Here is a 15,586-nt window from a genome sequence, read left to right as displayed (position 1 = left end):
TCAAATTTTATTATACATCTTTAAAATATACAAACCATAAGAACTTTGAATACTGTGTAAAATGTTTAAAAAAGGAAGAACTGAATGATGAGCCCAGATCAGTCACCCATTGAAAACATTTTGCATTAATGATAAAAAATAGAATAAAAGACATCCTGTATAAATTGATTATGTGAAAAAAACTGCGACTGTTCTCCACTCACAGAGTTTGTATAAGTGTGGTAAAGCTGCCCCTGCTCCAGCTATTTAAAATGACCGTGTAAAAATGTCAGATTCTGGAGTTTGTATGTTCTTTTTTCTAATCCCATTTAAATACAGGCTTTACATTACTTAATGACAGGCTTTATTCATGCTAAATGTGTTTAATAAGATCATTTGTTTCCTCATATTAAGATTTAAATGATCATTAGCAGTTGTAACAAGGAACCCTCAAATTATTCCCGCAGTTATTTGCCTCCGATTTTTTGCACCACTTGCTCGTTAAGTTTTACTTTACTTTTGTCCTGACTGAAAGGCTGAAAACAAGGCAGTGTCATATTTTAAATGGATAAAAGGCTCATTTCCTGGTTGATGTTCTGTATAATGGAGGGGGACGAGAGAGGGCTCCAGAGCAGCACTGAAGGCCATCTCTGTCTGTTTCTACAGATGAGATGAACGACCACCAGAACACGCTGTCCTACGTCCTCATCAATCCTCCTCCTGACACCATGCTGGAGCTCAACGACATTGTGTAAGGACCTCTCTCTTTTATCCTCTACACTTTACTTTGTTAACACCTTTGTGTTTTATCTGTGTGTTGTTAGTTACAGTCAGACTAAATTACAATCTAAACCATTATGTTTTTTAGACTGGTCAGCCAACACTAATGGTACTTAAATGTAAATTAAACTGAGTAATAAATTACTGAATAGTTGACATGTGGAGCTCAGAATCAAAATCTTATATATTGTTATTAAAGCCTGGAAATTATAATATGGTATCCATCCTCATATGTCAAAGCATTAACCAATATTAAATATCACCTTATTACCACTTACTGCCACAAGTCATAATTTAAATATTAGAATATAAATATATTAAAATATTAGGGGTGCAACGATACACAAAATTCACGGTTCGGTTTGGTTCGATACTTTGGTGTCACGGTTTGATATTTTTTCGATACAAAAAAAATGTTCATGCCTTTTTAATTTGTCATTTATTAAAATTAGAAATATATATTTTAACTCAAAAGTACAGTTTTTAAATTTAATGTTGCTGAAACAAAAGTAATTTAAAAAATAAATCTGATTGAGGAATCACTCATCTTTGGAAAAGAGAGTTTATTACAGAGAAATGGCTCTTTCCAAAATAAAAGCTATACTATACGCTTCTTCTGGGCTATATTCTCAGCAGCATATTGTAGCGGGTCAGGGCTGTTCGGGTTCTGTTTGTACAGTTATGTTTTGTTTATGTTGCCATAGTGACGGCTGACGCCCTCTCGCTGCGACGGTGCCCCCATCGGGCTAGCGATTTTGCAAGCCCTGTGTTACAGGCATGGCCCTTTAAGGATGAAGCCTGATGGGAAATGTATTCGGGATGTGTGTAGCGGGACTGCCTGGTGTGTGTGTGTGAAGAGAGAGAGCGGAGAAGGGGAAAAAGTAACGGTTAGCTACAGAAGAGACGAAAAGAAAATAAATAAAAGGAATATAATAACTCCCTCGACAGCCAGAGTTGTGTCGGCGATGCTCGCTGTGAGTAAACTGTTTCAGCCCACTGTACGCGGTGTTCGTGCCTTAGAGAAGAAATAAAGTTTGGTGAAGCAGTTTCCTACGCCTCTTTCGATCTTTTTGCTAGCGGAGTTGACCTGTATAGTAAGCTGTTGCCGGCTACGAGTCAGTTACGGAACCTTCAAGTAACTGCCAGAGGTTTCCTTACTACGGTTCGGGGCCGCGGATCTGGTGCGGTAACACCTGTATCTGATTGAGGAATCACTCATCTTTGGAAAAGAGAGTTTATTACAGAGAAATGGCTCTTTCCAAAATAAAAGCTATACTATACGCTTCTTCTGGGCTATATTCTCAGCAGCATATTGTAGCGGGTCAGGGCTGTTCGGGGTTCTGTTTGTACAGTTATGTTTTGTTTATGTTTCCATAGTGACGGGTGACGCCCTCTCGCTGCGACGGTGTGTCCTTCGGGGTCAGAGGGCGCCCTGTGTGTTGTTGTTGTTGTTGTTGCTGTGCGGTTGCGGCGCTGAGCAGTTAGCTAGCGGCAGTGTTCTTCTGCAGATGTCAATAAACGGCTGTGCTCCCTGGCTAGCTCACGGGAAGCAAGACCAAACGACACCTCCGTCTCCTCCTTGTCTGAGCTCGCCACATTGGTGTCAGAAGTGGGATGATGGTGGCACCCCATGTTCTGACCCGAGTGACTTTTCCCCCGCCGGTCGTGACCGGCCGGTGCGCCAAAAGAAGGCACCTGGACATTTGCAGGACTTTGTGTGGGGTAATGGGGTCGTCGGGGACGACTGACCCCTTAGGTGGGGGCTATGTAGCCGGTCAGGGCTGTTCGGGGTTCTGTTTGTACAGTTATGTTTTGTTTATGTTGCCATAGTGACGGCTGACGCCCTCTCGCTGCGACGGTGTGTCCTTCCGGGGTCAGAGGGCGCCCTGTGTGTTGTTCTTGTTGTTGCTGTGCGGTTGCCGCGTTGAGCAGTTAGCTAGCGGCAGTGTTCTTCTGCAGATGTCAATAAACGGCTGTGCTCCCTGGCTAGCTCACGGGAAGCAAGACCAAACGACACCTCCGTCTCCTCGTTGTCTGAGCTCGCCACATTGGTGTCAGAAGTGGGATGATGGTGGCACCCCATGTTCTGACCCGAGTGACTTTTCCCCCGCCGGTCGTGACCGGCCGGTGCGCCAAAAGAAGGCACCTGGACATTTGCAGGACTTTGTGTGGGGTAATGGGGTCGTCGGGGACGACTGACCCCTTAGGTGGGGGCTATGTAGCGGGTCAGGGCTGTTCGGGGTTCTGTTTGTACAGTTATGTTTTGTTTATGTTGCCATAGTGACGGGTGACGCCTTCTCGCTGCGACGGTGTGTCCTTCCGGGGTCAGAGGGCGCTCTGTGTGTTGTTGTTGCTGTGCGGTTGCGGCGCTGAGCAGTTAGCTAGCGGCAGTGTTCTTCTGCAGATGTCAATAAACGGCTGTGCTCCCTGGCTAGCTCACGGGAAGCAAGACCAAACGATACCTCCGTCTCCTCCTTGTCTGAGCTCGCCACAATATTAAACATATCAGGTCCCCATAAGGAGAATCATGTGCTAACGGCTGTCTAAATGACTCGGGTAAAGTTTGTAGCATGCATGCTTGTTTTTGTCTGCTTCCACTTGTCTTTGCACTAGGATGATGTCAGTGTAAATGTGCAGTCATATTCGTTGTGTTCCCACTAGTGCTGTCAGCATTAATCTCCTTGAAATGACGTTAACGCCACAACATGGCAAATCTCCGTTAACGAGCTACCCCTGCATGGGGCTAGACGGCCAACACGTTAACGAGCTAACTGCGCTAACACACTAGTTCCCACCCATGTAATTGTGCATTGCGTGGCACATCCAACATACTGTTTTACTTTAGTCCATGATGCGCTTAGCTTCAGGGTCATACGTCACATGAAAACCAAAATAATTCCAAAAGCCAGATCTGAATGATCTGTCTCGCTAACTTGCCCTGCGCTCTTCCTTCTGACAATGCTGTCTGTGTTGAACGCTCAGTGGATCTGCGCTGACAGTGCAGCCTAGGCGGAGTAGTCGAACGCAGATTCACTGAGCGCTCAACACAGACAGCATCGTCAGAAGGAAAGTTGATAAAATAAATTACAAATTTTGTATTGTTCATACATATGCGTACCGAACCGAAAGCACTGTATCGAACGGTTCAATATCGATACGAGTATCGTTGCACCCCTATAAAATATATAGTATCAGAATACAAATATATTGTAATGCACAGATATTGCAATTTTATTGCTAGTAGGTTATTATTTTGTAACCAGCACATTGTTTTACTATATTTACCCCGGGTTTCTTGAATGTTATTACCCATCCATCCATCCATCTTCTTCCTCTTAACTGGGGCCGGGTAGTGGGGGCAGCAGCCTAAGCACAGAAGCCCAGACCTTCCTCTCCCCAGCCGCCACCACCTCCAGCTTGTCCGGGGGAACACCAAGGCGTTCCCAGGCCAGCTGAGAGATATAATCTCTCCAGCGTGTCCTGGGTCTGCCCCGGGGCCTCCTCCCAGTGGGACATGCCCGGGACACCTCACCAAGGAGGCATCCTTATCAAATCCCCGAACCACCTCAGCTGGCTCCTTTCGATGTGGAGGAGCAGCAGCTCAATCTGACCCCTCCTGGATGGCCGAACTTCTTACCCTGTCTCTAAGGGAGAGGCCAGCCACCCTTCGGAGGAAGCCCATTTCTTTCGCTTGTAACCGCAGTTTCGTTCTTTCGGTCACTACCCACAGCTTGTGACCATAGGTGATTGTAGGGACGTAGATCAACTGGTAAATTGAGGGCTTTGCTTTTACACTCAGCTCTCTCTTCACCACAACAGACCGGTGCAGCGTCTACATCACTGCAGCTGCAGCACCAAACCGTCTGTAGATCTCCCGCTCCTTTCTCCCGTCAGTCGTGAACAAGATCCCAAGATACTTAAACTCCTCCACTTGTTGTTACCCAATAACATAATTTCAATGTAATATCACTCAGCTATAACAACTATTGATACAAAATTATTATTTGGATACACTTACAACTTCAGTGGGGTAATTAAAAGGGAATGTTACTATGTTATTACTGAGCTGTAACAAATTGTTACTTTGTTATCTGATCTGGGGGAAAAGGACAAATTATAAGTTTATTCAACTTAGTATTTACAGTCATCCTGTATATCCAGACATGCAGCTTGCAAACAGCTACAAACAATGACTTCACACTGTTTCGTAAATATATCTTTTGCAGGAGAACTGCAGGAAAAGTCTGGTATTATGTGAAATATTCCATTTATAACACCTTTCATGTAAACTCCAGCTGTGTCGCAAAGCGTCACCCTTTTTGATGTGTGAATCGATGCCTGCAGCACACGCGCACAGGTAACGGTTAACACCTCGAGCAGAGAACCAGCAGGGTGTGTGGATCTTAACAGGCGGCGATATAACTGGCATGTTAACTGGCTAACACTAAAAAGTATAGCTATTCTGAAACAGTCAACAACGTAACACGAATATTAATTAATACGAGGCATCAGTAAAGTTCCTTAATAATACTGGTGTCACCTTGTTAAGCGTGACTGCTTCAGAATTATTTCTAGCCTCATAAGAAAGGCAAGTAAAAAATGGCTGAAATGAAGTCTAGTTGTTATTTAACTTGCAAAGGCTTAACTTCAAACTGCGCACTGAACTTCCACTTTTGAAGCCTCGCCGCCACAGACTCCAGGGTCGAGCTTATGTAATTATAATGAGCAGCCAGAAGGGACAGCTGGCAAATCATTCTGCTTTTGAGTAATGCACCAATCAGACACAACATTATAACCACTGACAGGCGAAGGGAATTGCATATCGCTACAGTGCCACCTGTTAGGGTTGAGATATATTTGGCAGCAAGTGAACTGTCAGCTGTTGATGGCAATGTGGATCTGAGGGACTGACATGATCCAGCTTGAGGTGGCTATATGACTGTGTCACAGCCTGTGAACATGGTGGGTCTTACTGGGCTACATTATTAAAAAGTTCAGTGCAGGCCGTGACAGAAAGAGGGCAGGCTGTTGCCACACTACAGAGCTGGTCATGTCGACCCCTGTCCACAGGGGAGGCATTGGAAGAAGGCGGCCTGGCCCCATGAGTAATGTTATCAGAAAAAGCAAAAGGATTTACTGTTTAAAAAGGCAGCCTGAATGAAGCAAGTCCTTGCATTTATGTGGGTGTTACTTCAACCTCTGCCTAAACATAGTTGCAGACCATTTGTATCTGCTGATCGTAGCGGGCTCTTTGAAACAGCTACAAATATTATATGAAGGACCCTGGTTTAAAGAAGCTGTGTGCACACAATACCTAATGTTAATGTTGGAGCTGATTGGTGTAGTTAATAATTTAACTGTTAGAACCAAACTAGGATTTTAAAGTTTCAATTAATTTGCACTCATCCATACTACAAGTTAATACACTACCCTGTAACTGTCCACTGATTGAGATCATGACAGTGCTCTAATAATAGAACTGTTCCAGTATTTAAGATCTCATCTGTTATTTATTTGAGATCTCTCTATATTTTTTGTTTCATAGACCTTTATTATATTGTTTTCAACTTGATAGTAACTAAGTAAATCACCTGGTAATAATAATTAAATTGTTGCTACTGTAGACAGTAGTATAAAAAATACAACATGTGTTTGATCACGCCAGATGTCCTTCCTGACAGAAACACCAGCTGATTCCTGTCATCTCCTGGGATAAAACCAGGGCTCATTCTCTTGTTAGGTAAATGTGTAAACCATTACACTGTGGAGCCACTCTGGAGACTCAGTAAGAAAGGAAGGTGAACAGTGCAAACCTCTTGAGTAATATTTAGCAAGTACATGGTTGGAAAGTTACTCTCACAGTAAGTTTTAGACTAATTAACAGCTTAATTTAGTGATAATGCTCAACTTTCCTAGAGGTGAAACCCCCGGCTGCCATATTTAAATGCCAGATGTTTACATGTAAGTACTCGTTTGGGAGTCCAAGTCTGTAACTGCTCCATGCTGGCAGATAATGTCAGTTTTTGTCTTTGCAGGTATATAATCCGCTCAGACCCACTGGCGCACGTGCCGGAGGACTCGCAGGTGGGACCGGCTCGTTGTAGCAGGAACCAGCAAGACTTTGGCACAGAGACCAGAGATGAGACTCACCTCTGAAACCCACCCACGCCCCCAGAGTCCTCTACACACCCTGACCCTTAACCTCTGAAAGCCGGCCTGGGCCCACTGAGCTAGTTTGTCTCACACAGATAAAGGCTCCTATCGGGCCGAGATCAGCTGTCCATAGTGAATGTGCATTAAGTGCGTCTCAGCTCGAGACCAGAAACGATCAACATCTTAAAAATTCACCCCTGAGAGATCTCCTGTTTCCCTACCGAGCTGCTATAGAAAGATGCATGAAGAGTGCCTCGTCATCACCTGCCATTCAAACACACGCAAACACACATCACCCACGAAAACAATCTGAAACTGAGAACCCTCCTCCGAAAAAAAAAGGACGGCGAGAGTAGAGCTTAAACAGAATATCTTCACTGTCACTTCGTTCACCAAGCAGTGCGGTTGACCTCATACCATGACCTCCTCTGTGCTTGTTTCTACCTGAATTTACAAAAGAACAGAAACCTGGGGCAACTACACCCTCCTTCACATCTAAACGATCATGTCATCTAAAGACGAGGGTAAATGCTTTGAATTTCTTCTTTTTTAGGCATTTAACCTAAAATTACACTACCTGTGCACTTCTCTTTACTTATTTATTTTAGCTTAATTCAAATTTTAAAACTTTGTTAGACAGGTTTTTTATTTACTTACAAGCACAACCTTTTTTTCTGTAAATATACACACTACCGTGCTACTTTTATCAGCCAGGTTTGCGGTATATTTCTGGAAATGACTTTGTTGTGATCATTGCTAGAAAGTACATTTATTCCTAATTTATTTCATTAAGTTTTCCAAGTCATGTCTGCTCTACTGTATGTGCCATTCTGTTTACACTATTGCTTTGTGAATATCGTTGAATTATTTATAACTTTTGTGCCATTCTGCATCTTTTTAGTATGGAGCCTGTCAGCAGCAGTACAGGTGGAAATAAAACGTTCGTTATTCCTTGTTTTACTGCAGTGGGTGCACAAAATGTTAATTCATGTTCTTAAAGAAAATGCAGAAGTGCCAAAATCTGCAGTTTCGTAGGTCATCTCCATCAGTGAGTCAGTCCCCATAGACTTGCATGCCTGTCGGGGTTTCCCAACGTCAGCTATGAAATGTACATATTTAAAGCCTTTAATAATCAGGGTGTGACAGTACTCAACAATTAGTTGCTGAACTGAACTACAATGTTTGTGCTGCTGGTGCCATTTAAAGCATTTCTGACGTAATATTATTTGACATAAAAATATATATGGCCTGCTGTGCAGCTGATTGTACAGTCTGACAATTTTGTGCTTAAATTTTGGTGTACCTAATTTTTTTTTATTAGTAAGTAACTTATCAGTACTAATCAGAAGTTATTTTAGTTTTGACTTTCAGCCCTACGGTTTATGGACCCAGCTTGCTAACCAAGCTAGCTGCAGAACATCCTCCCAATAAGAGCTAAACATAGTGAGCTTGGCCCTGCACAGTGCTTGTTATCACAGCAGCACTATCCTTCTTATCACATGCTCATTATTTAGGAAAAGTCTGTAGGCTAGTTTTTTAATATACGCACACAAATTACATCTCATGTCAGATCACATTTTGTGCATTCAGTTTAGTAAAACATGGCATCCCCGCCGCCGCCTGCCAACGACAAGCTCTGTACATCTGTGACATCAGTGTTTATTATTACAGGAGCTGACCCAAACATCTGCAGCAGCAAAAGGAAAACTGTTCATCAAAAAAAGGAACAATTTTCTAAATTTAGCATTTAGAAACTAATGTTAACAACACAAGCCTTTTTGCTGCTGTACTTATTACAACTCAGTATTTATCTGAAGTATTATAAGCTGCATTTTTAATTTTATATTTAAGTGCTATTTATCGTTGAATAGGATAGAATGAGAAAATTCTTTTTTTTTCTGGACTACTAGTTTTAACAAGTTAATTTTTAACTGTCAAGTGTCTCCGTCACTCAGTACATATCATGGTCACTTTGTAAGGTACACCTGTTCAACTGCTTGTTAATGAAGATAACTGATCAGCCAATCACATGGTGAGAATAGAGTGCATTTAGGAATGGATGCCTGTTTGAGACAACCTACAATTCAAACCGTGCATCAGAATGGGGAAGAAAGGTGATTTAAGTGACGCGGGAACAGGGTAACCTACATCATTTGAAAATTCACGGTGAAAATCTTTGGATTATTGCGTACATAAAGATGCAAAATGTGACTACTTAGCTGTAGAATTTAGAGAGAGTATTTAGATTACCCAATTATCTAGCAAAATAAGATGCTCAATTAAAAAAATCACCACTTGCACTAAAATCAAATCATAAAATGTTTAAATGACTTTCAGTTATCAGTGCCACAATGGATCTGTTGTGGTAAAAATTGGAGAATTGATATCTCTAACTGCTATTTCACTCAGTCACTTGAAAATAAAGATCCTCATCTTTTGCTAAATGCTATCAGATGCATCATCGTTAACTGTAATTAATATCAACAGCAGTCAGGCTCCAGTGTTTTCAACTTGAATTCATTTGATTGTTGTCAGGGTTTTTTTGTTTTTATGATCATATCTGGTGATGAGTTGCAGTGCGACCGGTAGCAGAATAGTTTTGCACAGATATCGACAGGCACAGTCAAGTCTGTTTCTATCCTGTAAATTTACTGTATTTCCAAATTTATTTTGGAACGAGCTGAAAAGCAAAATGCGCTCCTTTCTGAACCGTACGGGCACATTGTGTATGAAACAATATTTAATCTTGATTTATCTTCTTTCAGCTGTACATTTGGTTTGCTCAGTGTATATAAAACCTTAATGTACTCATTGTTTGCCAGTTTGTTATTTTGTGTGACGAAACGTGAAACTGTTGGACTTGAACTATTTTTGCACTATGCTCTACGGGAATGCGTAGAGCATAACAGCACCCCTTTAATATGAATCTGCAGAACACGGCGGACAGTATTCAACCGTTCCCATGAAGCAGAAAAAAGCGTGATGTGCAGTAAATTATCATGCATCTGTTGGTTTGGTTTACCCTGTGAATGTTTACAAAACTTGATTCGATACTTAATTTTTCATTTGTCAAAGAAATATCCAGTGACGATTTGAGAAATCAAAGTGTTTTCTCTCACTGAGATGTGCCATTTTTTCCCTTGTTTGTTCTGAAGAAAATATAGGATAGGCTTTTTCATGCTTATTACTGTAGGCACATTTGTTCCGCTGAAATGTACTGTTGATCTTTGTTCATTGGCCCCTCTGAAGTGTCAGTTTACAGGGCAGGGAGGTGAGGAGTGAAAGCGTGAGTGACTGCGATGGAGGATGCAATCAGTGTGCTGATATACTCGCGTAACATCTTCCTAGGTCCTCACTTGTGACAAATCCGAACACTCTAGAAAGGGTTCACTTCACATCTCCTACTGTCCACACTTACAATACCACACGGGGCATGTTAACACGAAAAAAAGAAGCATGTTTTGATATACAGGCTTGCCAAGAACAAGACATTTTGTACGTTGACAGGGACATTTACCGGTAGTCCAATGTCTAGAGAAACCCATAATCGAGTCAACTGCTTGCAAGCTGGAGTCATTATTTGATACTGTGTATTTATATGAATGGAACATGCATGTTGTCTCTGTGTTAACAAAAGCCTACTATATGTATTCTGTTTACCTCCACTTTGTTTTTGAGTCATTGTCCAATTTTTGTACTATTTCTTATGAGAAGTGTTCTTCTCCACATTCATAATATGAACAAATAAATGCTGCATGCAGCCAGAGCGGATGAACCTAACACAGACACTGATGTTTTATTTCATTTATGTGAGGAATGCGGGGATAATGACATATATTTTGTGCCGTATATAGATATGACCCCACCTATATAGGTGGCTGGTATGTTATGTGTGTGAGCTAAAAGACTCTTCTGATGTGTGCCGAGAGTTACCAAACAAAACTTATTTTGTTAACATCTTTTTTTTCGTCAAAACAAAATATGTTGCTAGCTCAAATTAAATATTTTTTCTTTTGCTCTTTTATTTACATTTCCATATTTGTACACATTCAGCAATAAAGTAAGCGATGAAAATTAGCTTCACCCTAAAACGTCTTTATTATTATTATGTATCACATTATAAGTGACACTCATTTTTTTGGACAAAAATTATGTATTAAATTAAAGTTGAAACAAGATATTGAAACCATAAACTCAGAAATTTAATAAATCAAGTGAGCAGGGCACACATTGCATAAAAGGAGAGCAAAGTAAAATACAGGGAGGAGAATATTTAAATCAGACATGCAAAATGATTTACTAACGATTGCAACATGCAATTTAGTGCTAATTGCACTGATATTTAACGCTGAAAAAAAGCATGTCTTATCTTTTGAGCTTGATATTGAAATTCACCTCAAAAAGCTTTTTTTTCCAACTCTAATCACAATTATGAGCACTCTTGGGTCTAGTTTAGAAAATCTGGCCTTTAAGTAGACTTCTATGCAATCTGATTTCAAGAGCTGCCCTCTGCTAGCCATTAGAAAGATTGCTGGGTTTTGGAAAATGGGCTAAATTCAGCCAGTCGTCATATTTAACACAAATGCATTAAGAGGCAGAGGCTGGACTGCACTGTGCTAATACAGCAAACTTTCAAGTTACACTTAGTGTAAGAATCAAGTGAGAATTTCATTTTACTTGAAGAGTGATTGGATAGCCATGATGATCTCCTCTGCCAGCTCTCTTCTAACGCCGTTGCTTGTTGGCATGTGTCTGCTTCCACCTCTGTCTGGTCCAACGGCCATTGTTCTGAACGACTTCATGCAGCAGGTTCATGAAGGCGTAGTCGTTCCCAGACAGCAGCGTTTCGTCATCAGGTGATGCACCACCAGAGGGAGCCTTTGAGCTGGACGCCCTGTTTTCTGCCCTCTGCCTGCTGTGCACAGCTCGTTTCGATTCCTTCCTCTGATTGTCCTCCTTGCTGCTCTTGATGTTGTTGTGTGCTGAGCTTTTTCCAGATGTCTGATGTCGATCCTGATGGAGGTTTTCCTGATTCGCATTTTGGTTTTGTGCAGTCGTTTGTGTCACAGTGGTAGTATCACCCACTGCCATCCCTTCTTTCTTCAGGTGTTCCTCTTCAATTGGTTTTAAGGACTGCGAGTGTCTCAGGTCCATGAGAGCCCCCATTTGATTTTTCATAGTTTCATCTTTCTCTTTGTCCCCATCAAAAGTGAAGGGATGGCCTCTATCATTTACAGTCTTCTTTATTTCATCTGAAAACTTCTTTGTTACATTTTGTCTCCAAACAGTCAAGTCATCACCATCCTCCTCATCTTCTGCTTTTCTTTTGCATCTTTCCTGCCACTGAGCTGCAGCGAGGGGCCAGGTAGAGATCCTCTTGATAATTTTGCTGCCTTTTGATCTTAGACCAAGACCTTCAACAGACTCTTCAACAGGAAGTGATTTGTTCTGGTCTGTGCCGATGCTCAGATAAGGTACCATGTCAGTGCTAACAGGAACACATTCAGGGTTTTCATCTAGATTTGTACCAGGATTGGCTGTTTTTTCATTCACCTTGATCGCGTCTGTGGTGTTTGCGGGATTTTCTGTCTGAAATCCTCCTGCAGCTCCTGTGGCTTCAGTTTCATTCACCAGCTTCTGCTTTCCCTCAGCTGGGTTTTCAGTGACTTTTGCTTGAGCCTCTGTCTCAGTATGCAAAGTCACAGGATCCTTCCCAGATGCACAAAAAGGAGACATGAGGATTACAGCATTTGCTGACTTTGCTCTGATTCCAGTAAAGGATGTTATCCGAGCCATCTCTGCATCCTTATTCTCAGAGGATCTTAGAGAGTCATGACTTGATCTGCTTTCTTCTTCCAGCTGCTTTTTGTCTTCTCTCGAATGCCCGGGTGTCACACTTTTTTTGTTGTGTTTCCTTCGGTGTCGCACAGCCAGGAAACACACCACAAACAGCAGCACACAGAGGACCACTGTAGAGAGGGCCAGGTAAACAGAAAGACTATTTTAGCTACGTATGTATTTTCAATTCAATCAAACAGAAATATACAGTAGAAACATACCAATCACAGCAATGAGCGCACGGACAATGTTGGTATCTGACGGTGGTTGTGATGGAACTGGCCAAAGGGAAAAAAAAAAAAAAAACAGCGCAGATTTCATGCATTAGTATTTCAGAATTCTGATGACAAACATTTTGAGAAGAATCCAATGTACCTGTCACTCCAGCAGGTTCAGAAGCTGTTGTGGATGAGTTTGTGAGTTCGGCGTGGGGTGAGGCTTCTGTCCTTACCAGAGGTGATGTCTCATAAGATCCTGAGGAGAATAAGAAACAAACTAGAGAGTCCACAATGTTGTAAAATGCAGAATGTTTTCACTTCTTAAAAGCAGTAATTGTGCAAAATGTTTTAACAGTTATATACAGTTCAGGACCGCTGGGCTATGGTCAGATTAATCGTGTTACTCTGGCGCCATCTGCAGGTCAATAACTGACAGAGTTTCAGGATGACTCATACTAAGGGTGTGTGCAGATTTTCCCCAATGCGGTTACGGTAGATTCTGTCAAACTGATATAAAATTATTTTTTCATAGCAAAATAATATACAACAACATAAAACAAAACAAAAAAGTCTTAGGAATATTCGTAATCAGTGATTCAGAGCTATTCTGTGACACAGATTTGATGCTGTCAAAGTTAGAGACCCTCTCTTTGCCTTCCAAACTGCCTTAATTCTTCATCACAAAGATACAGTAAGGTGCTGGAAACGTTACTCAGAGATTTTGGTTTATATTGAGATGATGACAAGACCAGATGACTGTGGAGGCTGTTTGAGTCGACATGTTCAAGAAACCAGTCTGAGATGATTTGAGCTTTGTGACATGACTGTCATGCTGCTATAGGAGGAGACATCAGAAGATGGTACATTAAGGGGTTCTACTCTATTTAAACAATGCTCAGTTGGTACTAAGCGGCAAGAGTGTGCCAAGAAAATATCCCCAACACCACTGTACAAGCAGCAGTGGCATGACTCATTGATACAAGGAAGGATGGATCCATGGTTTCATGTTTAGACCCTATCAATCAAATGCTGCAGCAGAAATCAAGATTTATCAGATCAAGCAAAATTTATGTTGGCCAATTTTGGAGAGCAGAATTGTAGCATCAGCTCCCTGTTCTTATTTGACACGAGAACCACCTGATGTGCTTTTCTGCTTCAAGATTTGATGCATTGTGCATTCAGAGATACTCTGACACAAAGAAACAGTCCATGTCTCCTTGCATAAATGCATTGAGTTGCTGCCATGTGATTGGCTGATTAGATATTTGTGTTAATAAGCAGTTGAGCATGTGTACCTAATAATGTGGTCAGTCAGTGGTATGAGTTGTGTGTGTGTGTGGGGGGGGATAAAAACAATAGAAACAAAAGACAGGAAAAGCCACATGTACCAGTGAGAGAGGAGCTTGTGGGTTTGGTTTTGAAAGAAGTTTCTGTCTTTGATGTTGGTCGTGAAGGAGTTTCCACTTTTACTGCAGGAAAAACAGAGACACTGATTGCTAATGTTTTAAAGAGATAAGAGTATTCTTGTCATAATGGTGAATTTCAAACAAAAAAAAGAAGCACATGTACCAGTGGATGCAGGGCTAGGTGTATGTACATAGATAGGCTTAGGGTGGATAGAGGTCTCTAATGATGAAACTGTCACTAGAGAGAACAGCCGAGACATAAATACGCACAAATTTAAAATGTAGAGAATTTCACATTTCTAATAAAAACTGGGAAACGGAAAAAAAAAAAGTACCAGTTTGAGAAGAGTTTATTGTGGATGCATCAGTGGATGAGGCTTTGAAAGAAGTGCCTGAGTTTGAGGTTGGGCGTGATGGAGTGGTTGTCACCACTTTTACTGCAGGTAAAAATAGAAATACTAAGTGCCAGTTAATAGTATGCACACACTGAAATGTAAAGAGTTTCACGAAATTTTATTAGCCACATGTACTGGTGTAAGAGCTTGTTGTGGGTATATCAGTGGGTTTGTGTGAGTTTGATGTTGGTCGTGATGAAGGAGTTTCCACTTTTACTGTAGGAAAAAAAGAGAAAAGCATTGTTTTTGTTTTTAAAAAGGGGTGAAAATATTTCTGTCAGAATTTAGAATTTTTATGAAAAAAAGCAGCACATGTACCAGTGGATGCAGGGCCAGATGCGTGTGCGTAAGTGGGCTTAGGGTGGACAGATGTTTCTAATGATGAATCTGTAACTACAGAGAACAAACGTATGCACAAATTTAAAATGTAAAGAATTTCAAACATCTAACGGAAACTAGGAAAAGAAAAAAAACTTCATGTACCAGTGTGAGAAGAGCTAATTGTGGATGTATCAGTGGATGTGGGTTTAAAAGAAACATCTGAGTTTGACGTTGGACGTGGTGGAGGCGTCCTCACCACTTTTACTGCAGGTAAAAATACAAATACTAAGTGTTGGTTATTTAAGTAAAGATATGTAAATACTCTTGTCAAGTGTTACAAATAAAAAACAACAACTCTGGCACAATTTAAAATGAAAAGCATTTCAAAAAAAGGATTAGCCACATGTACCAGTGTGGGAAGAGCTTATTGGAGGTACATCAGTGGATGAGGCTGCGAAAGAAGTGTCTGATGTTGGGCGTGATGGAGTGGTTGTCA

General features: G+C 41.3%; 2 protein-coding genes across 20 annotated transcripts in view; one reads left to right on the top strand and one right to left on the bottom strand.

Moving 5' to 3' along the window:
• kcnt1b (potassium sodium-activated channel subfamily T member 1b) overlaps positions 1–7,553 on the top strand; it is a 74,855-nt gene extending 67,302 nt beyond the window's left edge. For all 19 annotated transcript variants that reach the window (XM_026188967.1, XM_026188963.1, XM_026188968.1 and 16 more), the window contains 2 exons: positions 646–730; positions 6,795–7,553. In XM_026188967.1, the coding sequence (XP_026044752.1) occupies positions 646–730; positions 6,795–6,915 (206 nt within the window). In that variant the 3' untranslated portion in view covers positions 6,916–7,553. The remainder of the gene's footprint in view (positions 1–645; positions 731–6,794) is intronic.
• LOC113034426 (uncharacterized) lies at positions 7,546–15,023 on the bottom strand. Its single transcript, XM_026188984.1, has 5 exons — positions 14,538–15,023; positions 14,357–14,437; positions 13,126–13,224; positions 12,972–13,028; positions 7,546–12,881 (listed from the first exon to the last, which is right to left on the bottom strand). The coding sequence occupies exons 1-5, from the start codon at positions 14,632–14,634 to the stop codon at positions 11,638–11,640; spliced, it is 1,578 nt and encodes a 525-aa protein (XP_026044769.1). The 5' UTR covers positions 14,635–15,023; the 3' UTR covers positions 7,546–11,637.
• Between the last annotated feature and the right edge of the window lie 563 nt (positions 15,024–15,586).

Source organism: Astatotilapia calliptera, chromosome 12 (assembly GCF_900246225.1).
Source record: "Astatotilapia calliptera chromosome 12, fAstCal1.2, whole genome shotgun sequence".
NCBI classification, from domain to species: domain Eukaryota; kingdom Metazoa; phylum Chordata; class Actinopteri; order Cichliformes; family Cichlidae; genus Astatotilapia; species Astatotilapia calliptera.
Note: the sequence above shows the minus strand (reverse complement) of the source record. Positions and strands in the feature narration are given on the sequence as shown.

Bases quoted from the DNA above. Each gene is read 5' to 3' on its own strand.
- LOC113034426 (XM_026188984.1), bottom strand. From the start codon at position 14,634: ATGTCTCGGCTGTTCTCTCTAGTGACAGTTTCATCATTAGAGACCTCT. The intron at 13,225-14,356 runs GTACATGTGGCT...TATTCTCCTCAG, and splicing joins CACAAGCTCCTCTCTCACTG to GATCTTATGAGACATCACCT. The intron at 13,029-13,125 runs GTACATTGGATT...CCCTTTGGCCAG, and splicing joins TGAACCTGCTGGAGTGACAG to TTCCATCACAACCACCGTCA.